The sequence below is a fragment of the Pongo pygmaeus genome, chromosome 16 (genome assembly GCF_028885625.2).
Source record: "Pongo pygmaeus isolate AG05252 chromosome 16, NHGRI_mPonPyg2-v2.0_pri, whole genome shotgun sequence".
NCBI lineage: Eukaryota > Metazoa > Chordata > Mammalia > Primates > Hominidae > Pongo > Pongo pygmaeus.
The window spans coordinates 64041825-64069001 of record NC_072389.2 but is presented as its reverse complement, the minus strand read 5'-3'; the positions used below and the strand labels follow the sequence as shown (position 1 = coordinate 64069001).

Below are 27177 nucleotides of genomic sequence, written 5' to 3'. Positions count from 1 at the left end.
CTCCTACCTCAGCCCTGTGAGTAGCTGAGACTGCAGGTATAAGCCACTGCTCCCAGCTAGTGTGGCTGTTTTTAATAAAACTTCATAGACACTTAAATATTAATTTCATATATTTTTCATATGACATAAAATATCATTCTTTTGATTTTTTCTTTAACCATTTAAAAATGTGGAAACTACCCTTAGTTTTCATGTCAAACAAAAACAGATGGGAGGGCTCACTAAATTTAATAATTACTTTAACTGGTTCTTTAAATTCTCTGTGTAGAATATGACAGGTTCTAAAAGTAGTAGTAGTAGCAGTAGTAAGAATAATTATTATGGCTTAATGTATACCTGACACTGTATAAAAATCTTTACTTGCATTACTGAATTGAATTCTCAAAATAACCTTATGAGATACTGGCACACCTATTATTCCCACTTTATAGGCGAAGGCTTAAACTGAGGCTTAGAAAACTTATGTCACTTGATTGTGGACCTCCTGTTCTTTACCCTGTGCTCTTCTGCTTCACTCATGGAAGAAAGCTGTAAATTCTCACTGCCTTTACTTCAAGGATTTCTGGGGCTTTTCTGAAATCTGTAAGCCTCTCTAAAATCATACATTTGCATCTATTGCTGTTTTAAGCCAAACTCTCTCCTTAATATATTTAGCAGTGTTTATTTTGTAACTAAAAGGGAAAGGATGCCCTTTAATGTGTATTATTATTTTTATATAATTGGTTTAAGTACCAATAATTTATTTTCAGAAGTAAAGTACTGCATGATTCTATCACTGTGAATGTTCTTAATTGAATTTGGTATCCTTGTGTATGTTATCCTTACCAAAAAGAAGCAAATGGTAGGGGAGGCATACTAACCTTGGATATACCTTCTGATGAGAATTTGGCTACCCTCTTCTTAATACTGTTTTTGCAACCGAAGGCATAAATGTATAGAACCATCATGAAAAATGATACTGCTATTCTCCAGAACCTTGGGGAATGGCTTCTGAGACTGTACCAGAACACAGAGATAGTTTTCAGTGAACATACTTAATTTCTCTAGATGTGATAGTGATAACTACATATTGTTATCAGCTTAAAATGCATACTTATTTAATTCTGTACTTTAGTAAAAAACACTCTCTCCTGGACATGGAAGTGTGAACAGTTAATGACAAGGTAAGAATACCACTTAGTTCTCTGCCCCTTCGCACAGTTTATTTTAAAGAAACTGAGAAAAACATTGTTCCGTAAACTAGAATAGTATTGTTATTAACATGAACAGGTTTTAGGAATATCTGACTATATGACTGCTTGTAATAATTCCCTTACACCTTTTTTGTGTACCACCTATCCAAGAGCTAAAGGTCTGAGTAATTTTTTTTATGCTATACTTATAGAGAAATACTTAATCTCCAAATTAAAAAATATATTTTAATTGTATATGAAGAGCTGCAGAATAAGTTATTTGGGTTTATTGCTTTCATTTCAAATTTATTATTTATTTTCCTTTGTCGGGTATAGAAAAGCCCAGAGAGGTTGAATTTGCATATATACCTCCGTCGCCCAGGCTGGAGTGCAGTGGTGCCATCTCAGCTCACTGCAACCTCTGCCTTCTGGGTTCAAGTGATTCTCCTGCCTCAGCCTCCCGAGTAGCTGGGACTACAGGCATGTGCCATCACGCCCAGCTAATTTTTGTATTTTTACTAGAGACGGGGTTTCACCATGTTGGCCAGGATGGTCTCGATCTCTCGATCTGTTGACCTCGTGATCCACCCGCCTCGGCCTCCCAAAGTGCTGGGATTACAGGCGTGAGCCACTGCGCCCGGCCTGAATTTGTCTATACCTTATAGTAGTAGGGCACCCCTACTTTAGAATGTGTGTTAGCCCTACCTATACTTATTTCTTCTTTCTCTTGTGCTTCAATGGGAAGACCTCCTATTTCTTGTTCTGAAAAGTTAAGATTGTTAAACTTTATTTTAGCATTTCAAAATGGAGGCCTCTTCATTCATGTAGAAGCTTCCTCATTTGTGGAAATGTCAGGATGTTGCATCTAAAACTTTTAAAATGTCAGTTAGTTCCATATTGTGTTTTTGAAGTTGTTTTGTGTCACTGTTAGTGACAGGGAGAGACAAAAGGAAGGAATACAAGAGGGAAGAATAATTGAATTGGTAAGTATTGATAATAGCTAGCATTGTTTGTATCATTCACATATAACAGGAAAACTGTTTTAAAAAGCATTCTGGCTATACTTAGGTCCAATCTGGAGATTGGAAATCTGCATAAGCATATTGAGTTGTGACAAACTATGTAGCCAGCTAGAAAAGTTGAGGTGTGGAGTGCTCTGATTGTTTGACTTCTGAACTCCCACAGTGCATACAAGTGTATTGGTTAATCTCTCTACTATATGTTTTGAATTTATATGCTTTACTAAGCATTGATGTTAAATACTGAACTTACTTAAGCACAGTGATAGTATTTGAAAGAAATATAAAAATTTAGTGGTATTGTTGACTCTGTCTTTTCCTTTTTTCTGAGTTAATCTCTTGGGAAGTATAAATTAATTTTTCTAAACAACTCACAGGCACAGAAGCCAAAAAATTGAGAAGGCCACAGATATGGGAGTTATTTTAAGAATAATATTTAATTAGAAATGTAGGATACTAAATTGGAAAGTTAAAAAAAAAAATCACAAAAAAAGAGACAGTGGCCGGGTATGGTGGCTCACGCCTGTAATCCCAGCACTTTCGGAGGCTGAGGCAGGCGGATCACGAAGTCAGGAGATCGAGACCATCCTGGCTAAACAGTGAAACCCCGTCTCTACTAAAAATACAAAAAGTTAGCTGGGCGTGGTGGCAGGTGCCTGTAGTCCCAGCTGCTCGAGAGGCTGAGGCAGGAGAATGGGGTGAACCCAGGAGTCGGAGCTTGCAGTGAGCCGACATCATGCCACTGCACTCCAGCCTGGGTGACAGAGTGAGACTCTCAGGGAAAAAAAAAAAAAAGAGAGAGAGAGTCAGTGAGGGGCTTAATTCTTTTTAGCAGAATCTGGAGAAAATATGCTTAGACTTTTCATATTATGCATATTATGCATTTCATATTACGTAACTCTATATAAATAGGATAACAGTTGAAAATTTTAGATCAAGTTCTTTTCTGATTGGTTATATATATGTATGTATATGTATACATGTATATTCATATATATTTATCTTAAAACATCAATATAAAATATTTTAGCTATAATGAAATACAATGAATTATTTCAGAAATATAAGATTTTTTAAAATAAAAAATTGTTATTAGAAGCATTCACAGTGTCAAAAAACAGCTGCAGCTTTTTTTTTTTTTTTTTGGCAATTACAGAGTGGTATTCAGTTAAGAGTAATACTTATTTTGTATAAGCTGCAGAGAGAAATGAAGATGAAAAACTACCATCTCCATATATAACTCATTTGTGCTGTGCACCAATAAGAACCTGCTTTAGATTTTCATGCTGGCTTACAGCTCTCATACTGTTTCAGGCAAAGTTAGTGGTTATTGAAAATACCACCAGGACGGGCTGTCTGTCCGTCTGTCTGTCCGTCCTTCCATCCATCTGTATTTTTTTTTCTTTATGCTCTCTCAACAACTAACTGTCAAGGATGGACTATCTACAGACACATTTGATAGTGTGGTTAACTGTTAGTGTGTTAACTGTACAGTTTAAAAACAAAGCCTTACAATTTAAAGGTTTTTCTTTAAAAGGAGTGAGTTATGTACAGGGGTGCTAAATAATTTATAAACAGGGACAAACACTGCGCTAGAACCAACTTATTCATTATGATCATCTTCATCTTCCTCCTCTTCCTCATCCTCTTCATCTTCCTCCTTTTCCTTCTTATTTTCAACTTCCTCACCTTCCTCCTCTTCTTTTTTTTTCAGCATTGACATCTCCCTTTTTTTTTTTTTTTTTGCTGCATCAGGCCTTCCTTTAGCTCAGTATGCAGCAGTATCCATTTCTTAGTTTTTCTTCAGCTTCGCAGCCTTTTCATAAGGCTGCTTGTCATATGCACCATATCCACATCTTTCCCAGTTTCTTTGGAACATCACCAATGGATAGGTTGGGATATTCTCCTTAGATTTTTGGGCAGTACTCAGGGCAAAATAAAAAGACCGAAGGAGCCCTCTTGGGTACGTTGGGAATCCCTAAACTTTTTTGTTTCTTCTTTAGGAGGGATATAAGTTTCTCTTTAATAGCCATCCTTGTCCCCCTTTGCCATGTCTTCAGATTTTCCATTCTCTTTAGCAGATATGGCTTTCCACCTCTCTGAGCACTTTTTAGAAAATTCCGAGAAGTTAACTGAAGCATGAGTGCTGCTTCTTGTTCTCCTCCTGGAAGTTTGCACAAAGAATGCATATGATGACATTTTGCCTCTTGGCTTCTTAGGATCTTCTTTTACCAAGTTTAGTTATTTTTCTTCAGAGAAGCACAGAGTCAGTCACCTAGTGCTTATCTGGCTGTGATTTACCCCAGCACTGTCTCCATGGAGGTCAATGTACAGTAATGGCTATCAGAAATACATGATTATTTGAAAATAAAAAAACCTTTCATGTTGTAAAGCAACTTTGAAAGTCACCCTAACAAGTAAAATTATATTTGAAATTTTTGTTTTTTCTTTTGAGAACTATCTTCTCATGATTTTGTAGTTTTTGAAGTGTTTTACAAATAAATTGAGTAAGAAATTTTATAATTTTAGTATTGTAAAAGGCACTAGAATTCAACACTCTAAAGATGACGGAAACTGAAGTCTAGAGTTATAAAACTTGTGCAGTATGACATGGATCCATGTCTTTTGGCTTCCACTCCAGTGCTTTATTTCTGTTACATTCTGAGTTAAGAGAGTTTAAAGGCTGCTAAAAGGCAAGAACTTAACGACAATAGAGACAATGACAGGATTGAAAAAAAAGAGTTATTTTTGGTATCATTGATTTTGAAGGTGAGCCATATTTACTACTGAAAATGCAAATTTATATTTTAGGCTCACTTTAAAAAATATGTATATTTATTAATAGAGACGAGGTCTCACTATGTTGCCAGGCTGGTCTCGAGCTCTTGAGCTCAAGTGATCCTCCTGCCGCAGCCTCCCAGAGTGCTAAGATGACAGGTGTGAGCCACCATGCCTGGCCAAGGCTCAACTCTTATGAGTGATGAGTTACAGAAAAACTAAAAGAAATAGCATTTAGGAGTATGTATGCGTGTATGTCCTAGAGATGCTCAGAGCTAAACCTCAGTCTTTCACATCTCTGATAGCATAATTCAGAGATTCATGTTTGTACCCGTGACCTTGTAAGAGTGCCTGAGGACATTGGTCCTGGACTCTGGCCCTCTAAAAAGCTGTTTCTGAAGAGGCATTGTGAGATCTGGTTTATTAAAGACATGTTATATTCTGTACATGATTTATAAATTGGGGGATTAGATAATCTCCATAAGCAGTCTTGCTATCTTGTATTTATATTTGAACATAAGTGTAGAATTTATAGATGTGGATTTTATTGGTTTTAGCTTCTAGAGACTTCTTAGAATTGTTTTTTTTTAGGGAAGCTTGTAGATCTACTAGTTAAAACTTTTTTTGGTTTTAATTTGTTTGCTCAAGACCATACAAGTTAGTGGTCATGGTACATGGTGGGGAGAAGGCACAGGAGGTAGTATGTCAAAGAACTGAGGCATGACATATGTATGAAAAGAGTTAAAAATGAAATCAAGGTGATATGTTAGAATAGCTTTATAACCTTATACAGGTAAAGTACTTTTTCTTGGTCTCATTTTCTTCAGGTATAAAATGAGGGTGTTAGATCATGGTGCTAATATCTCTTATCTCTTCTAAAAGTTAATGGTTCTAAACTACTTTTCCTTTAAAGTTGGAGATATCTTGATTGATCATGGCTGACAGAAATACAATGTAAAAATAAAATAAAAATATTTTTGTGCTGATTAGCAAATGACTATATAAAATGGCTATTCTTGTATGTAAATGAAGTATTTTTCTTAAGTATTCTTGTATGTAAATTAAGTAAGTTAAGATGAAATGTGTCCACCACCATTAACATTTTTGTGAATAGCCCTTCAGATCTCATATACCATTTTAAATTTCATGTACAGTATATCTTAGATCTCTTTCTGTGTCAATAAACATAGCTCTACATTTTTCCTTTAAATGGCTACATAAAATTCTGCTGTTTCCTTGATAAATGTATTACTTACCAACCTGCCAACTAATGGATGTATAGATTGTTTCCTCTTTTTTACTGTTAAAATTTGCAACAGGTAACATTCTTGCACATATATTCTTCCCTCAATATTTTTATGGTTATTTCCTTAAGATTAATTTCCTAGAAGTAGCATTGTCAGACATGTACATTTTGATATATATTGCCAGATATCTCTTTAAAAAGGTTACACAGATTTATACTCTTAGACCTATAAATTACATATTGACTTAATAATACCTTCATGTATAGTCTGTGGACACACTTCCCCAATTACTTCACAAAAATGTCTCCTATTTTTTTTAATACAGGATTTAATCAGCGTCTACACATTGCCTTTGATTGTCACATCTCTGTAGTCAGTATTACTCTTTTAACAGCTTGAGGAAAAATTGATAGCAATAAACTGCTTATATATAAAGTATATAATATTGATAACTTTTGACATATGTTTATGTCTGTGAAACTATGATAGCATTTAAGATAATAAACATGCCCATCACCCCCAAAAGCTTTCAGTGTAATTCTTCTCTCCTCTACTCCCCGCTACCCTCTTGCACTAATCTCTAGGTTAGTTTGCACTTTGTAAAATGTTATATAAACACAATTATACATTATGTACTCTTTAAGAAAGTCTGGCTTTAACTCAGCATAAATATTTTGGGATTCATCCATGTTGTATGTATTAAAAGTTAGTAACTTTTTGTTGATAAATAGTAGTCTATTGTGTGGATACCATGATTTGTTAATACATTTGTCTGTTAATGGACATTTGGGTTGGGTTATTACAGACAAAATTACTATAAGGTTTTTAATATTAACTCATCAAGTATTGGTCGATTAAAGAGAAAATAAATTTTGAAGAGACAAAGGGATAAAATAACTACTAAGGACCAAAAAGTCTTGCTCTCTTGCCTGAGCTCTAGAGAGGGGGCATTTGGAAACAAGACAGGCAAAATAGCCATAGAATTTTAATTTAAGCTAGTAGCATATACACCATGTACATTCTCTCTCCTCCAAGCTGATAATACAACTTAGGTGTAATCTCCTAGAATTTTTTCCTGACCTCACAGTTCTGGGTATCCTCTCTTTACTGCTGTTTATGTGTTGATGAGTCTTCCCTATCTTTTGAATCCAGTGGTTTACAGGTCATTGGTTATATGACTGACCTTTGAGAGGCATGGAAGGAAACCAGCTGTTGACTGGATGAGTAAATTAAATTCAACCAGTGTTTAATAAACTGTGGATGATTGCTGGGAGACTTTAACACTTGGGAAGTTGGTACTTAAATGCCATGCTTGTTTACATGTCAGACACCTCAGCTAGACTGAAAGCTCTTGAGAGTGCATGTTCTATGTCATTTATTTTTGTATCCCTGTTGTTTGGTATATAATAATTTTTTTTATTTGTTTGCTTAATAAATTAATGCAGTTAAAAATAACATTGACATATGATTAGGAAATTTATGTGTACACAGGTCTTAATTTTGAATGTTCTGTATGTTATAGTCAATCTATAAAGTAGTTAGGAATTTAGAACACACTTTGCTGTAGAAACAATTTAAAGTGTTAGACAATTCCTCTTTATTGTAGGTGGAATGAAGGCTAAAAGGAGGTTATGGGAGCCAGCAGTTTATAGGTCTTTGGTTAATGGATGACCTTTGAAAAGAGGCATAGAAACCAGATACTGGCTGAAAAATTAAATTCAACAAGTATTTATTGGTTTGCGAATATACAGGAAAGAGAATTTTAAAATTTCCCCTGAAGATTAAAAACCTTCAGGGGAATTTTCAGTAATAGAGAGTCAAAATGTGGTAAATGCTATAACAAAAATGTCATCAAAGCCCTGGGGTAGTGCATAACTACCTCAGTGAGGGAGCTTTAGGGAGATTTAGGAAGACTTCCCTGGGGAGGTGGAATTTGACTTGAACCTTGAAGATAAGGGGTAGACTTTTGATTGCTAGAGGAGAGAATCTGTGATCACAGGAGAAGGGTCAGCCCTATTACTCTGGCTGCAACAATATTTCTTTTCAGTTGTCACAGCTTGCGAACTAAAGAAAGGAAAAGAGATGGCATGTTCTTTGGCCTAGTCACCCATTTACCCGTGTATAGCTGTATAGTCCCAAGTCAAATACATGTAAATAATGGTCACTTAAAGTTAGTATGTTACAAGTTTTCATTCCAAGTGTCAGTTGTAAGTTTTACAGGTTTAACAACTGATTAATTTGTTAATAAATGTTTTTTGAGTGCCTAATCTGTACAAGACGCTTTTAGAAACTATCCATACAATAATGAATAGAGCAAAGGTTCTTCCTTAAACACTTTAGAGTCTAATAATTCTATTTGTCATTGATCAGAATAATAAAGCAACATTTCTCTGGTTGACCTGACTCCCATTATCCCTTTGGCTGCCAATACTAACCCTTTCTTTCTGAAACCCATGGGGTGAGGAGTGACATGCCTGGACCTCTTCCTCATCTCTGTTTCCAGAGAGATCAGTGTTGTAAGTGCATGTGGAAAGTGGGGTCATCTTCAACTTCCTCCTCTTTCTAGGGACAATCTCTCTGTGTTTTTCTTATGCCCACTTACCCTCCCAAAACAGAAATTAGACATGGGGATTGGGAAGACATGAGAATTGGTACTCGGGAGAAAGGGCCTCCCATCCACTGGAATTAGGAGGAAGAACATTTGGAGTTCTTTCCTGTCTCCAAACTTTTCATTTCTTCTCAAAAGAAAAAAAAAAAAGCCTATCCTTTCTTCTACTCTCCATCGTGAATCCTTGTTGATGTAGGCAACTTTGGGAATAAATGGCGATTTTCATGAACAAGGACCCCACCTCATGATACTCTGGATACTAACAAAAATAATTTTTATGCATAATGATATTCTATAGAAGTCATTCTATTTTAAATTCAATTAATGTAGGTTTTTAAAAATTGGCTTTGGTGATTCATGGCGTATTATTGGAGGGATTACCACCCAGTTTTGACTATTTAGAGGGTCATCTCATAGCCAAGGCCTTGGACCTTGCAGTTAAGTTTCTGAGCTGCTAGTCACATAAGGCGGAGGGGTACCCTGACCCTGCTGGAAGTAGTGAGGGTGCAAAAAGTGAGTATTTTATGCCTAGTTCTGTTCGACAGAGAATCTGAACTGTAAATATTCCTCCTCGAAAGAGTGGATGATTGAGAGTTAACTAGAGCTATTTCCTACTTGAGGTAGAGTCACAATATATGTACTATTTATATTTGTGTCTTGAACAGCAAAACAAAAGCAAGAGGCTGGCAGAGGAACTGGAAGAAAGGCAATAGAGCTAAAGCTGATCTTTGTTTTAAATAGGCCGAATATTCTACACCCATGACTCATTCTTTGTGAAAGAATATGCTGTTTGGCCTTTTCAGGGGAACTACAGTGCATCCTATGATTTAGCATTTCAATGAGGGCTTATTCATTAGTTGAACAAAGGCTTTTTTCTAGAAATGAGGATTATATTGTTAGTAATTTTAGAGGGAAAATGTCTTTGTCCATTTTTATAGTTAATGTGGTGACCAAGGAAAACAGCGTCTTTTAGAAATTTTGAAAGTATATGGGAAAAATTGTATGCTTGACCCTTTCTATTGGGAGAGTTTTGTGCTGACAGAATTTGAAGCATATATAAATACTGTTTTGTCGCTTTGGAAATATTTGGAAATTTTTTTTACCCTAAGTTTCAAGCTTTCAAAAGGAATTTATATTTTTAATTCATGATATATAAAATTCAGTTTGCGAAGAAATAGAACACTAATTATTTTAAAATTCCAATGTTTTAAGTAACACTGTACTAAATAAATGTATTTTTTTTGTTCTCCTATACATTTATAACCAATGGTAAGTCAGTTTTAGTGTTAAGACAAAAGATTTTAAAGGTCACAGAACAATTGTAATTTTTTCCCCATTGATAATTAAGATCATTTTGCATAGTTTCAGCTTGCATGGTCAGTTTTATGACTGGCACTTAGTGGTGTAGCAAAGCAAGGACTGCCTGGTGTTAACTAGGTGAATGAAATTGAGAATACACTCTGGAAATTCAGTTGCTAGCTGGGATTAAGGAACTGCTTGAGGTTATAGATCATGACTTTTGAATGAGACTGGAATTACTAGTTTTTCTTTAGCCTCATTCAGCTTCAGGAGGAGCTTCTCTCTTCCATAGTTACACTTCTGAAGTAAGTAAGACACCACTGCATTCACCATCAACTCCCTTCAAGGGCGTTGGGGTGGAACACAAGGGAGTTGATGGTGAATGCAGTGGTGTAATTATAATAATAATTGACTATGGGATTTAAACTGAATAAGGAAGAGAAAGAATATCTGGTGATAGACAATAAGGTGGTAGCATTGGTGGATTAAAGGGTCTCACTGATGTTACAGGGTTGATGGAGCCTAGAGGGAATGTGCTGAAAAGATAAGTGGTGGAAAGAAAGTAGAATAGTAGAAGTTGAGATTATGAAGTGCTTTCAGTTATCAATAGTGACAAGTTCAGAAGAGTAACTATGGAAATGAGAAACTGAGGTAGGAAAAAATCATTGGAGAAAAGAACTGAGTGTATTGGAAGGATCATCGTCATGAATGATGAATGATGATGAATAAATGATGAATGATGTCATCAGTCATGATGATGAGGTGGTGTCAGAGAGACTGACAGTAAGTCAGGATGTAAAAATAAGGAAATAAGGGCAGTAGTGACTTGGGTGACAACAAATGCCTATAATAAGTTGGGGTAGTCAGTGATATAGTCACATAACTGTAAAAACTGAGCTGCTATGAGAATAGTCTTAATGGTCCTAAGGGAGAAAGTGGTACATAGTTGTGTTTTGTGAAATGAGGGGTGGGGGAATATCTTCCCAAGAATAGGAAGAGTTTTGGGGTTCTCCTTTATATTTGCTAGAGTCCTCATGATGGAGCTCAGGAATGCTGCAGAAGGATTCTCTTGACCCCTGTCAGATGATGGATCAGAAACATAGATATTCTCTTGATGACAGCCGAATGCAGTATATTGGTGATAGGGTCAGAAAAATGAGTGATTATTGCCCAGTTTTAGAATTCACAAATCATCTATATGACAAAAAGCTAAAGACCAGTGGTTTTTATTGAGGGAGAACTTAGGAACCTGCTAGGTTTTAACATTAAAATGCCTAGCATAATGCCTTTTCCATAGGTGCTCAATAAGCATTTATGGTTTTCATTAGTTAAGACAGTTAAATTTTTACTTATAAGATAATTCTCATTTATAATTGGTTATACCTAAATGTGTGACAGTAATGATGTTTCTTCTTTGTATTTTAGACTATCCCCATAAATATGGTCCTCAGGGGGGCTGTGCAGATCATTCAGTATTTGAAAGAATGAGGAAATACCAGATGACTGGTGTAGAGGAAGTAACACAGGTAAGGATTTTAACACTAGCTTGCATTTAGGAAATGGAAATGAACTTGAGGATGTATATCTACATTTAAAATGTATGTTCTAGAATTTCTGAAAGACTTAACACCACTATGGGGAGTGTTTTTGAATGCTCAAAGAGGCCAGGTAACGTGCCAATAATAAAGAGATAGGGCTGAGGTTTGAATACAAATATATGTGACCGAAAAAACATTACAAGTCTAAAATATACTATCCTTTACATGTTTTGTTATAAAAGAAAACAAATGTTTTATATAAATGTAAATATTTTTATTAGTATTAAAATTAGAGTGACCACTTGCCTTCTTCGTTTGCCAAGGTATTCCTCATTTTTAACCCTGAACGTTGTGTGTCAGCAGACAATCTGGTTGGTCATGTTAATAAAAATCTCAGGGCTTTTCATATTTTAATTATTTTTTTCCCCTCCTTTTTCTTTAGTCATAGGTGACAGGTTGTAGTTATTCAAAACATAAGTTCAAAATGAGAAAACATTTTTTCTTTTATGATAAAACATTTATCATATATTTTGGACATCCTTTCTAAAAGTAGTATGGTAGAGTAATGTTTCTTGAGCCATGAATATTTGTATTCAGATCTATTCCTTGATCTGTAAAATGGCATAAACAATTCTGTTTCAGGTGGGTCTTTCTAGTGTTAAGTGAGATCTTATTCTTACATGTATTGAAGAAATACATATTGATCTTCTGCCATATGTCAGAGACTGTGGAAAGTTCTGGGAATATGTGGAGATTAAGATGAAGGCTTATTCTCAAAAGTTTATCGTTTAATTGGAGACACAGAGAAACAATTTAGAGTAGTAGGAGAGGATTAAGTATAGGATGATATTCTACACACAAGAGGAATAGCTAATCTAGCTTTATAAGTATTTGAAGGCAATAATCAGACCTTAAGAATAAGTAGGAGTTAGGTTAGCCATGAGGATATGGAAAGACTATTCCAAGCAGGAGGAACAGTACATACAAAGACCAAGGAGACAGAAAGATCAGTAAAGAATTTTTAACATGAGGGTAGAGTTTAAGACTAGAGTTTAGGAGACTAATGAGAAGTTGTAGTTATTCAATTGAGAAGTGACAGTGGCCTGTACTAATGTATTGGCAATTTGGATAGAGGGTTTGAGATTATAGACTGTTAGATATGATAGAATTTAGCATGGTGACTTGATAAAATATTAATATACAAAAGTAGGTTGCATTTATTTATACCACAAGTAGACTACCAGAAATATAATGAAAGGGTGGACATTGTTAATAATATCAGAATATTGTATATTATAGAATAAATGTAACAAAGAATTATAAGACCTATATAAGGAAAATCAGAACTTTATAAAAATATTAAGGAAGATTGATTTTAAATGAATGGAGAGATATACCATATTAATGGGAAATAATAATATTATAATATTATCAGTTCTCCCTGTATTGATTTGTAGATTCAATGGTAGTCCAATACACATTACAACAGGCTTATTCACAACACTCAATGGGTCAAAAATGTTACATGGAAAAGTAAGGACTAAGAAGAAGTAGGGCCCATTTAAAGATGATGAACAGGAAAGAGGGAAAGAGGGATTTACCCTAGGAGGTATTAAGACTTGCTATAATAATTGAGAGTGTGATAGCACAAGGATGGACAAATTAACTAGTTGGATAAAAATGAGTGCTTAGAAAAAGACCCATGCATATATGAAACTTTGTTATGTGGTAGAGATGCAATCTCAAATTAGTAAGGAAAAGTGAAGACCATTGAATAAATGGATCCAGAAAAAAATGTTTATCTATTTGAAAAAAAGATGAAGTTGGATCACCATCCTGCAACAATAAAATCCAGGCTGTAAATGAAGTCCATATTTACAACTAAAAAGTCCAGATGGATTGAAGTATTAAATGTCTAAAATGAAAACTTTGAAATTTGTAGATTTCACTTTCAAGCTGTGATAGAGTAACTGATATCTAACTACGCTTTCTACAGTAAACAACTAGAAAACCAAACAAAATATTTCAAACAATTATTTTCAAACATTAGAAAACAAGCATTGCAGGATTGAGATCGCAGAGTGAGGAAATAAATATCTCTGTGATTTCCCTGTCTTTTTGGCTGGAGTCGAAATTTCAGATATGACACACAGAAGGAGATCTGAAGAAGGATAAAAACACAGCAATGTTGCTGAGTTGAAGAGTTAGAAGTAAGAGTTCAGGAAGACTGAGGTGTCTGGACTTACGGGCACAATACCTGAAAGGAGAGAGCTGTGTTGAGAAAAAGCCCCAGATATCTGCCAGGTGTTGCCTTCCTTGAGTCTTAGCTGAATACTAAGCTGTGCCTGCCTGCACAGGATGAAATTCTTTGAGAAAACTATGAGACAAAGAAAAACTACCTGGACTCTGTGAAATGAACAACTGTCAAAAACAATACTTGGGCCAGGTGTGGTAGTTCATGCCTGTGAATTCCAGCACTTTAGAAGGCTGAGGCAGTAGGATCACTTGAGGCCAGGAGTGCGAGACCAGCCTGGGCAACCTAGCCAGATCTCATCTTCATAATAATTATTATTATTAGTATTATTTTTTGATTAGCTGGGTGTGGTGGTGAGCACCTGTAGTCTCAGCTACTCTGGAGGCTGAGACAAGAGGATTTCTTGAGCCCAGGAGGTTGAGGCTGCTGTGATCCATGATTGTGCCATGGCACCCCAGCCCGGGCAGCAGCACGAGACCCTGTCTCTGAAAAAATTACACTTAGTAGATATCCCAAGCATGGTTGCAGGGCTATCCTAGCCCTAGAGTAGAAGCTACTTCAGACCTGCCCTTCCTAAGCAGAAAAACAAACCTCAAAAATGTCAAACTGCTTTTCAAATAAATTAGCTGTCTGTCAGAGAAAAGCTCAATAATATTTGTTAAAGGAAGACACTAAGTCCAGATACTCAACAATGTAACATTCAGTGTTCAACATTCAAAGAACATTACTAGATGACAAGAAACTGAAAAATGTGATTCATAATAAGGAGAAAAGCCACCTAAATAGGAACACAACCAGTAATTACAGACATTAACAGGCAAGGACTTTAAAACAACTATTATTAGTATGTTCAAAGAATTAAAGACATGAACACAAAAAGGAGAGAATGGAAATTCTAATAAAGAACCAAATGGAACTTCTAGGGTGAAAAATATATTATCTGAGGTAAAAAATTTAGTGGATAGGCTTAAAAGAAAATTAATTACTGTAGAACTCAATATGAGTATACTTGAGTAAAGGAAAATAAAACAATAGACAGTATCCATATCTAAGCACAGAGGGAAAATAATTGACTTCCAGGGGGAAGAGATGCAGAAAAAAATATTTAAAAATTAATGCCTCCAAATTCAGATACTAGGAAAAATTTCAATTCATGGTCCAAGAAACTGAATGAAACACGTGCAGGATAAACACAAAGAAAACCATACCAGGGTATATTACAATTAAATTATTGGAAACACCTAAAAATCATAAAAAACCATAAAAGCAGCCAGAGAAAAGGAGATACATTTACATACAGGGGAACAAAGATAAGTATAACTGGTGACTTCTCATTACACAGTGCAAACTGGAAGACATAGAATAACATCTTCAAAGTGTTGAAAGAAAACGTGCCAAACTAGGATTCTATATTCAGTGAAAATAATTTTCAAAAACAAGGGCAAATTAAAGATCTTTTTAAATAAAAATTGAGAGAATTTGTGTCTAGGTGACCTACGCTGTAAGAAACATTAAAGGAAGTTCTTCAGGTAGAAAAATATACCAGATGGAAACTCAGATACACACAGAAGAGTGAAGAACATAAAATAGTAACTATATAGATAAATATTAAGCAGTTTTTTTCTCATTTAAAAAAATCTTCAAGAGATTATTACCTAAGTCAAAATAATAAGGTATAATGGATTTTGTAATATACAGAGAATCAAAATTTATGACAGTAGTGTAAAGGACAAGAGAAAGAAGAATAGAAGTATGTTTCTTAAACAATTTGTGAAGTGGTGTAATTTTCACAGGTAAACTGTGCCATGATAAAGATGGATATGGTAAACCATAGAGCTGGGGTCAGCAAACTACGGCCTGTGGGCCAGATGTTTGCTTTTGTAAGTAAAGTTTTATTAGAACACAGCCACACCTATTCATTGATAGGTTGTCTATGGCTGCTTTTACATTATAGTGGCAGAATTGAATAGTTGTGATAGAGAACAACTACATGTTTTTCAAAAGTCTAAATGTTTACTATTAGGCCTTTTCAGAAAAAGTTTGCAGGAATTTCCTCTGCTCTGGAGCAACCATTGAAAAAAGAAGAGGAAATAATTTAACAGGTTAATAAAATAAATCAATCAAATGTATTTGAAAACAGTTAAGAGAAGTTAGGAAGAAGAGAAAAAGGAACAAAAAACAGATGGGACAAATAGAAAATAAATAGCAAGATGGTAAGTTTAAATCTAACGATATTGATGACTGCATTAAATATAAATGGACTGGTGAGGTGTGAAGATTGCTTGAGGCCAAGAGTGCAAGACCAACCTGGCCAACATAGCGAGACCCTGTCTCTATTTTTTTTAATTAAAAAAATATAAATGGACTAAGCACATTAATTAAGAAACTGGGATGGTTAGAGTGATTAAAAAAAAAAAAAGACCAAATGAGTGTAAAAGAAATGCAATTTAAATGAAAAGACACAGTTTTAACATTTAAAGAGCTAGGTGAGATGGTTCACTCTTGTAGTCCCAGCTTGTCAGAATGCTGAAGTAGGAGGATTGCTTGAATGTAGAAGGTTGAGACTGCAGTGAGCCATGATTGATTGCACCAGTGTACTCCAGCCCAGGCTGCAGAGTGAGACCCTATTTAAAAAAAAAAAAAAGAAAAAAAAAGAAAAAGAAGAGAAAATAGCTCATTGTTTTGGATTTGGGTCATAAAATGATGGAAAAGAAATTGGGTTTAGTTAATTATGCTATGAATTAATTTATGGATCCATATTCTCAGAGTTTAAACTTAAGGACAGTCTTAAAGTCCTTAAGAAAATAAAGAGAAAACGGCCAGGCGTGTTGGCTCACACCTGTAATGCCAGCAGTTTGGGAGGCCGAGGCAGGTGGATCACGAGGTCAGGAGATCGAGACCTTCCTAACACAGTGAAACCCTGTCTCTACTAAAAATCCAAAACCAAAATTAGCTGGGTGTGGTGGCGGGCGCCTATAGTCCCAGCTACTGGGGAGGCTGAAGCAGGAGAATGGCATGAACCTGGGAGGTGGAGCTTGCAGTGAGCCGAGATTGCACCACTGCACTCCAGCCTGGGCGACAGAGCGAGACTCTGTCCAAAAAAAGAATGAGAAAACTTCATAACACATTTTATGAGGCCAGTGTTACTTTGATAGTCATACCAAACAGAGACATTACAAGAAAACTAAGCTACAGACCAATATTCCTCAGAAATGTAAAAGTAAAATTTCTTAAAATATTAGCAAGTGAAATCCAGCAGTATATAAAAAAAAACACATTATGCTCAAATGAAGTTTATGCCAGAAATGCAAAATTGATTAACATTAGAAAATTTGTGTAATCCACCACATAAACATAATAAAGGATGAAACCCCTCTGATTATCTCAGTAGACTAGTAAAAAAGCATTGCCAAATTTCAGCACTCAACACATGGCAAACTAAAAATAGAAAGAAGCTTTCTTAGGCTAGTAAGAGCTTTTATAAAAAACCTACAGCTGATACCATGCTTAAAAGTGAGAGACTAAGTCCTTTTCCTTTGAGACTAGGAATAAAAGATGTTTTTTTTTTTTTTTTTTTGAGGTGGAGCCTCACTTTGTCGCCCAGGCTGGAGTGCAGTGGCGTGATCTCGGCCCACTGCAACCTCCACCTCCCGGGTTCAAGTGATTCTCCTGCCTCAGCTTCCTGAGTAGCTGGGATTACAGGTGCGCACCACCACGCCCACCTAATTTTTGTATTTTTAGTAAAGATAGGGTTTCACCATGTTGGTCAGGCTGGTCTCGAACTTTTGAACTCATCATCTGCCCGCTTCGGCCTCCCAAAGTGCCGGATTACAGGTGTGAGCCCACTGTGCCCAGCCAAGGAATAAAAACTTCTACTCAGCGTTATACTCAAAGTCCTAGCCACCATAATAAGGCAAGAAAAATAAATGAAAGGCATACAGATTATAAAGGAAGTAGTTAAAGGTAATACAAGAGTATACCTAGAAAAAGTTACTAGAATCAATAAGCAGACTTATCAAGGACATAGGCTAAAAGTTGGTGTAATCAGTCGTATTCTATATACTGGCCATGAATATTTAGAAAATGAAAAAAATTAATTAAAATAGCATCAAACTATAAAATATGTAGAATAAATTTAACAAAATATGTGCAAGATGTGTACATGAAAAACTAGAAAACATTGCCAAGAAAAATTAAAAATTAAATAAATTGAGAAATAAACTTTGTTTGTGGTTGGAATCCTCAATGTTAATATGTCATTTCTCCCCAAATTGTTCTGCAGATTCAGTGCATTCAGTATCAAGACTTCCAGTGGACATTTATCTAGTAATTGACAAACTGATTCTAAAAGTTATACTGAAAGGTAAAAGATCTAGAATAGACAAAACAATTTTCAAAAAAGAACAAGGATGGAAGATTTAATAGTATTTGGTTTTTAAGACTTAGTATAAAGTTACAGTAATCAAGATAGTGTCATCTTGACCTAAGGGTAAACATACAGGTAAATGTAGCAACATGGAGAGTACACATGGTCAGTTGATTTTTGCAGAAGTCCCAAGGTAATTTAAAAGAGGAAAGAACAGTCTTTTCAACAAATGGTACTGGAACAATTGGATATCCATATGAAAAAAAAATTGAGATTCACCTATACTTCACACCTTATACAAAAATTAACTCAAAATGGAAAATAGACCTATATGCCAAAGCTAAAACTAAAACTAGGAAAAAACATAGGAGAAATTTTTGTGACTTGTGATAACAATTTCTCAAGGCACAAAAATTCCATATGAAAAACATGTATAAACTGACTTCATCAAAATGAAAAACCTTGCCTCAAAAAACATAGTTAAGAAAAATATGAAAACAAGCCACAGACTGAGAAAATGTCCACAATATCTCTGATAAAAGGCTTTTTTCCAGAATAGTAAAGAACTGTATAACTCAGTTAAGAAAAAAAAAGCACAAACCCCAATTAAAAAATGGACAGTGCACCTGGAAAGCCTTTCCAAGAAGGATAGGCACAAATAAGCCCAGACTGTGAGGACTACAGTAAATACCTAACTCTTCAATGCCCAGACATGAACCAACATTCACAAGCGTCCAGACCATCCAGGAAAACATGACTTCACCAAAGAAACTAAATAAGGCACTAGGGACAAATCCTGGAGAATGGATCCAGAGATAGGTGACCTTTCAGACAGAGAATTAAAAATAGCTGTTTTGAGGAAACTCAAGGAAATTCATGATAACACAGAGAAGGAATTCAGAATACTATCAGATAAATTTAAAAAACAAATTGAAATAATTAAAAATAATCAAGCAGAAATTCTAGAGTTGAAAAATGCACTTGACATACTGAAGAGTGCATCAGAGTCTCTTAGTAACAGAATTGATAAAATAGAAGAATTAGTGAGCTTGAAGACAGGCTGTTTGAAAATATAAAGTCAGAGGAGGCAAAAAAGAAAAAGAATACTCTAAAAGAATGAAGAACACCTATAATATCTAGGAAATAGCCTCAAAAGGGCAAACATAAGAATTATGTCCTTAAAGAGGAGGTAGAGAAAGAGATAGGGGTAAAAAGTTTATTCAAAGGGATAATACCAGAGAACTTCTCAAACCTGGAAAAAGATATCAGCATTCAAGTGTAAGAAGGTTATGAAACACCAAGCATATTTAACCCAATGAAGACTAACTCAAGGCATTTAATAATCAAACCAGCAAAGGCCATAAAGAAAAGATACTAAAAGCAGCAAGAAAAAAGGAACAAATAACCTACAATGGAGCTCTAATAAATTTGGCAGAAGACTTTTCAGTAGAAATTTTACAGGCCAGGAGAGAGTGGCATGACGTGTTTAAAGTGCTGAAGGAAAAAATTTTTTATCCTATAGCAGTATATTCAGGGAAATAGCCTTCAAACACGAAGGAGAAATAAAGACTTTCCCAGAGAAACAAAAACAGATGGATTTCATCAACACCAGACTTGTCCTACAAGAAGTGCTAAATAGAGTTCTTCAGTCAGAAAGAAAAGGATGTGAATGAGCAATAAGAAATTATATGATGGTACAAAACTCATTGGTAATAATAAGTACATAGAATATTGTGTATCTGTGATTATGGTATATAAATTACTCATATCTTGAGTAGAAAGACTAAATAGTGAACTGATAAAAAATAACTTTTCAGGATGTAGACATTACAATAAGGCATAAATAGAAACAAAGTTAAAAAGCAGGGGGACAACGTTAAAGTTTTTATTAGTCTTCTTTTTGCTTCCTTATTTATGCAATCACTGTTGTCATCAGTTTAAAATAAGGATTGTAAGATAGTATTTGCAAGCCTCATGGTAACTTCAAATCAAAAAACATATGATAGATACAAAAAAAATAAAAAGCAATAAAATTAAATCATACCACCAGAGAAAATCAGCTTCACTAGAGGGAAGACAGGAAGGAAAGAAGGAAGAGAAGGCTGCAAAACAACCAGAAAACAAATAACAAAGTGGCAGGAGTAAGTCCTTACTTATCAGTAATAACATTGAATGTTAATGGACCAAAGTCTCTAATCAAAAGACATAGAGTAGCTAAATGGATTAAAAAACCCCAAAGATCCAATGATCTATTGCATACAAGAAACACATTTCACCTGTAAAGATACACATAGACTGAAAATAAAATGGTGGAAAAAGATACTCCATCCCAGTGGAAACCAGAAGAGCAGGAGTAGCTTTACTTGTATCAGTCAAAATAGATTTCAGGACAAAAACTGTAAGAGACAAAGACAATCACTATATAATTATAAAGGGGGCCGGGCCTGGTAGCTCAAGCCTGTAATCTCAGCAGTTTGGGAGGCTGAGGTGTGCGGATCACCTGAGGCCAGGGGTTTAAGACCAGCCTGGCCAACATGGCGGAATCCTGTCTCTATTAAAAATACAAAAATTAGCTGGCTGTGGTGGTGGGCATCTGTAATCCCAGCTACTCGGGAGGCTGAGGCAGGAGAATCACTTGAACCCAGGAGGTGGAGGGTGCAGTGAGCTGAGATCGGGCCACTGCACTCCAGTCTGGGTGACAGAACAAGACTCTGTCTCAAAAAAAAAAAAAAAAAAAATATATATATATATATATATATATGTATGTATGTATGTATGTATGTATGCAAAGGAATCAATTCAGCAAGAGGATTTAACAACTGTAAATATATATTAATATAGTTTGGATATTTGTCTCTGCCCAAACCTTCTGTTGAATTGTAATCCTCAGTGCTGGAGGTGGGACCTGGTGGGAGGTGTTTGGATCATGGGCGCAGATCCCCCATGGCTTGGTGCAGTTTTTGTGATAGTGAGTTCTCATGAGATTGGTGGTTTGGAAGTGTGTGGCATCTCCCCCCACAGACACTCTTGCTTGCTCCTGCTTCCAGCATGTCATGTGTCTGCTCCCCCTTCACCTTCTGCCCATGCTTATAAGCTTCCTGAGACCTCTCTAGAAGCCAAGCGGATGCCAGCACCATGCTTCCTGTAAAGTCTGCAGAACCATGAGCCAATTAAAACTCTTTTCTTGATAAATTACTCAGTTATTTCTTTATAACAATGCAAAAATGGACTAATACATATATGCACCCAACACTGGAACACCCAGATATATAAAGCAAATATTATTGGAGCTAAAGAGAGAGAGATAGACTTCAATACAGTAATAGCTGGAGACTTCAATACCCCACTTTCAGCAATGGATAGACCTTCCAGACAGAAAATCAATGAAGAAACATCAGACTTAATCTGCAGTATAGAACAAATGGACCTAATAGGTATTTATAGACCATTTCATCCAATGGCTGCAGAATACATATTTTTTTCTCCTCAGCACCTAGATCATTCTCAAGAATAGACCATATGTTTGGTTATAAAACAAGTCTTCAAACATTCAAAAAATTGAAATAATATCAGGTATCTTCTCTGACTACACTCGAATAAAACTAGAAATCAATAACAAAAGGAGTCTTTGAAACTATACAATCACATGGAAAGTAAACAATATGCTCCTGAATGACCAATAGGTGAGTGAAAAAATTAAAAAGAAAATTGGAAAATTTCTTGAAACAAATGATAATGGAAACACAACTTACTGGCTAGGAGTGGTGGCTCATGTCTGTAATTCCATTTGAGCCCAGGAATTTGAGACCAGTCTGGGGTCTATAGTGAGACCTTTTCTTTTATAAAAGGTTTAAAAATTAGCCAGATGTGGTGGTGCATGCCTGTAGTCCCAGGTCCTTGGGTGACTGAGGCAGGAGGATTGCTTGAAGCCAGGAGGAGGAAGTTGCGGTGAGAAAGATTGTGCCACTGTACTGCAGCCTGGGCAACAGAGGGAGATGCTGTCTCAAAAAACAAAGAAAACACAACATACCAAAACCTGTAGGATACAGTAAAAGCAGTACTAAAAGGAAAGTTTATATAGCTATAAATGCCTGCATCCAGAAAGAAAACTTCAAATAAATACACTAATGATGTATTTTGCAAGAGCAAACCAAACCCAAAATCAGTAGAAGAAAAGAAATAAAGATCAGAGCAGAAGTAAATGAAATAGAAATGAAGACAATATAAAAGATCAAAGAAACAAAAAGTTGCTTTTTGAAATCATAAACAAAATTGACAAACTTTTAGCCAGACTAAGAAAAAAAAAAAAAAAAGACCTAAATAAATAAAATCAGAGATGAAAAAGGAGACATCACAAGTGGTATAGATGAAATTCAAAGGATCATTAGTGGGTACTTTGAGCAACTATATGCCAATAAATTGCAAAATGTAGAGAAAATGGATACATTCTTAGACCCATACAACCTACCAAAAATGAGTCATGATGTTCAAAACCTGAACAGACCAATAACAAAGAAAAGTCTGGGACCCAGTGGCTTCACTGTTGAAATCTACCAAATATTTAAAATATAACTAATACCACTTGTACTGAAACTATTGCAAAAAATAGAGGAGGAGGGAAAACTTCAAACTCATTCTAGGAGGCCAGTATTACTCGGATACCAAAATCAGATAAAGGCAGCAAAAAAAGAAAATGACAGGCCATTATGTCTCATGAATATTGGTGGAAAAATTATCAACAAAATACTAGCAAACTGAATTTAGCAATTCATGAAAAAGATCATTCATCATGACTAAGTGGTATTTATCCCAGGAATGCAAGAATGGTTCAACGTATGCAAATCAGTCAGTGCGATACATTATAATGGAATGAAGGACAAAAGTTACACGATCATTTCAATTGATGCTGAAAAAGCATTTGATAAAATTCAACATCCCTTCCTGATAAAAATGCTCAAAAAATTGCGTATGGAAGGTACGTATCTCAACATAATAAAAGTGATGTACAGTGAATCCATAGCTAGTATCATACCGAATGGGCAAAAACTGAAAGCCTTTTTTCTAAGATTGGGAACACGAGGATGCCTTATTTCAGCACTGTTACTCAGCATAGTACTGGAAGTCCTAGCTAGAGCAATCAGAGAAGTGAGAGAAATAAAGTGCACCCAAATTGGAAACGAAGTCAAAATATCCTTGTTTGCAGATGATATAATCTTATATTTGGAAAAACCTGTAGACTCCACCAAAAAACTATTAGAACTGATAAATACAGTAAAGTTGCAGGATACAAAATCAACATACAAAAATCAGTAGCATTTCTACTGTTGTTTCCAACAACAAACAGTCTGAAAAAGAAAAGCAATCCCATTTGCAATAGCCACAAATAAAATTACATACCTAGGAATTAACCAAAGAAGTAAAAGATCTCTACAATGAAGGGTATAAAACACTGTGAAAGAAATCGAAGAAGACACAAAAAAATGGAAAGATATTCTGTGTTCATATATCGGAAGAATCAGTGTTGTTAAAATGTTCATATTACAAAAAGCAATGCAATTTTTACCAAAATACCATTGTCATTCTTCACAGAAATAGAAAAAGCCATTTGAAATGTTTTATGGAACCAGAAGAAACTCAGAATAACCAATGCTATCCTGAGGAAAAAGAACAAAATTGGCCCTCTCCCCCTCTCCCCCCTCCCCCTCTCCCCCCTCCCCCTCTCCCCCTCTCCCCCCCTCCCTCCCTCTCCCTCCACCCTTTCTTTGGTCTCACTCTCCTCCTTTCTTCAGTCTCCCTCTGTTGCCGAAGCTGGACTGTACTGCCGTGATCTCGGCTCGCTGCAGCCTCCCTGCCTCGGGCTCCTGTGATTTTCCTGCCTGGGCCTGCCGAGTGCCTGGGATTACAGGCGCGCGCCGCCAAGCCTGACTGGTTTTTGTATTTTTGGTGGAGACGGGGTTTCGCCGTGTTGACTGGGCTGGTCTCCAGCTCCTGGCCTCCAGTGATCTGCCCGCCTCGGCCTCCCGAGGTGCTGGGATTGCAGACGGAGTCTCGTTCACTCAGTGCTCAATGTTGCCCAGGCTGAAGTGCAGTGGCATGATCTCGGCTCGCTACAACCTCCACCTCCCAGCTGCCTGCCTTGGCCTCCCAAAGTGCTAAGATTACAGCCTCTGCCTGGCCACCACCCCATCTAGGAAGTGAGGAGTGTCTCTGCCTGGCCGCCCATCGTCTGGGATGTGAGGAGCTCCTCTGCCCGGCCACCCCATCTGGGAGGCGAGGAGCGCCTCTGCCTGGCCGCCCATTGTCTGGGAAGTGAGGAGGGCCTCTGCCCGCCCGCCCATTGTCTGAGAAGTGAGGAGCGCCTCTGCCTGGCCGCCCATCGTCTGGGAAGTGAGGAGCACCTCTGCCTGGCCGCCACATCTGGGAAGTGAGGAGCGCCTCTGCCCGGCTGCCCTGTCTGGGAGGTGAGGAGCGCCTCTTCCCGGCCTCCCCGTCTGGGAGGTGAGGAGCGCCTCTTCCCGGCCGCCCCGTCTGGGAGGTGAGGAGTGCCTCTGCCTGGCCGCCACCCCGTCTGGGAGGAAGTGAGGAGCGCCTCTGTCCAGCCGCCCCGTCTGGGAGGTGAGGAGCGCCTCTTCCCGGCCGCCCCGTCTGGGAGGTGTGGAGTGCCTCTGCCTGGCTGCCCATCGTCTGGGAGGTGAGGAGCGCCTCTGCCTGGCTGCCACCCCGTCTGGGAGGAAGTGAGGAACGCCTCTACCCGGCCGCCCCATCTGGGAGGAAGTGAGGAGCGCCTCTGCCCGGCTGCCCCGTCTGGGAGGTGAGGAGCGCCTCTGCCTGGCCGCCCCGTCTGGGAGGTGTACCCAACAGCTCCGAAGAGACAGCGACCATCGAGAACGGGCCATGATGACAATGGCGGTTTTGTTGAAAAGAAAAGGGGGAAATGTGGGGAAAAGAAAGAGAGATCAGATTGTTACTGTGTCTGAGTAGAAAGAAGTAGGCATAGGAGACTCCATTTTGTTCTGTACTAGGAGAAATTCTTCTGCCTTGGGATGCTGTTGATCTATGGCCCCAGCCCCGTGCTCTCTGAAACATGTGCTGTGTCAACTCAGGGTTAAATGGATTAAGGGCGGTGCAAGATGTGCTTTGTTAAACAGATGCTTGAAGGCAGCATGCTCATTAAGAGTCATCACCACTCCCTAATCTCAAGTACCCAGGGACACAAACACTGCGGAAGGCCGCAGGGACTTCTGCCTAGGAAAATCAGAGACCTTTGTTCATGTGTTTATCTGCTGACCTTCTCTCCACTATTGTCCTATGACCCTGCCATATCCCCCTCTCCGAGAAACACCCAAGAATGATCAATAAATACTTAAAAAAAAAAAAAAAAAGAACAAAATTGGAGGAGTCATATTACCTGACTTCAGATTATACTGTAGAGCTATAGTAACCAAACAACATGGTAGTGGCATGTAAACAGACACATAGACCCATGGAACAGAATAGAGACCTCAGAAACAAATTGATACACCTACAGTGCATTTTTTACAATGGTGCCAAAAACATACATTGGGGTAAAGACAATGTCTTCAATAAATGGTGCTGGGAAAACTGGATATCCATATGCAGAGGAATGAAACTAGACCTCTATTTCTCACCATATACAAAAACCAAATCAAAATGAATTAAGACTTAAATTTAAGTGCTCAAGCGTGAGACTGCTACAGGAAAACATTGAAAAAACTCCCCACTTTCATGTGGACAAACATTTCTTGAGTAAAACCCCATAAGCACAGGCAACCAAAGCAAAAATGGACAAATGGGATCACATGAAGTTAAAAGCTTTGGCTCGGCAAAGGATACAATTAAAGTGAAGAGACAACCCATAGAATGGGAGAAAATATTTGCACACTACTTGTCTGACAAGGGATTAATAACCAGAATATATAAGGAGCTGAAATAACTCTATAGGAAAAAATCTAATCTGATTAAAAAATGGGCAAAAGATCTGAATAGACATTTCCTAAAAGAAGGCATACAAATGGCAAACACGCATATGAAAAGCTGCTCAACATCATTGATCCTCGGAGAAATGCAAATAAAAATTACAATGAGATACCGTCTCACCCCAGTAAAAATGGCTTTTATCCAAAAGACAGGCAATAACAAATGCTGGTGAGGATGTGGGGAAAAGGAAACCGCCACACACTGTTGGTGGGAATGCAAATTAGTACAATTACTATGGAGAATAGTTTGGAGGTTCCTCAAAAAACTAAAAATAGAACTACCATAATCCAGCAATCCCACTGCTGCACATCTACCTGAAGAGATATATCATAGAGATAGCTGCACTCACATGTTTGTTGCTGCACTGTTCACAATAGCCAAGATGTGGAAGCAGCCTAAGTGTCCATTAATAGATGAATGGATAAAGAAAATGTGGTACATATACACAATGGAGTACTATTTAGCCATAAAACAGAATTAGATTCTGTAATTTGCGACAACTTGGATGGAACTGGAGGTCATTATGTTAAGTGCAATAAGCTAGGCACAGAAAGACAAACTTCACATTTGTCGGAGCTAAACTTTAAAACAATTGAACTCATGGAGATAGAGAGTAGAAGGATGGTTACCAGAGGGTGCAATGAGTATTAGAGCAGTGGTGGGGGAAGTGGGGATGGTTAATGGGCACAAAAACATGTTAGAAAGAATGAATAAGACCTAGTATTTGAAAGCACAGCAGGGCAACTATAGTCAATAATAATTAAATTGTACATTTTAAAATAACTAAAAGAGTGTAATTGTGTTTTTTGTAACAAAAAGGATAAATGCTTGAGGGGATGGACTCCCCATTTAACATGATGTGATTTACACACTGCATTCCTATCAAAGTATTATGTAT

General features: G+C 37.0%; 1 protein-coding gene across 1 annotated transcript in view; it reads left to right on the top strand.

Annotated features, from left to right (window-relative positions):
* The window catches only part of ADAM10 (ADAM metallopeptidase domain 10), a 157358-nt gene that overhangs the window by 74740 nt on the left and 55441 nt on the right, over positions 1 to 27177 (top strand). Inside the window, exon 5 of the mRNA XM_054450003.2 lies at positions 11549 to 11649. Coding sequence (XP_054305978.1) covers positions 11549 to 11649 — 101 coding nt within the window. The remainder of the gene's footprint in view (positions 1 to 11548; positions 11650 to 27177) is intronic.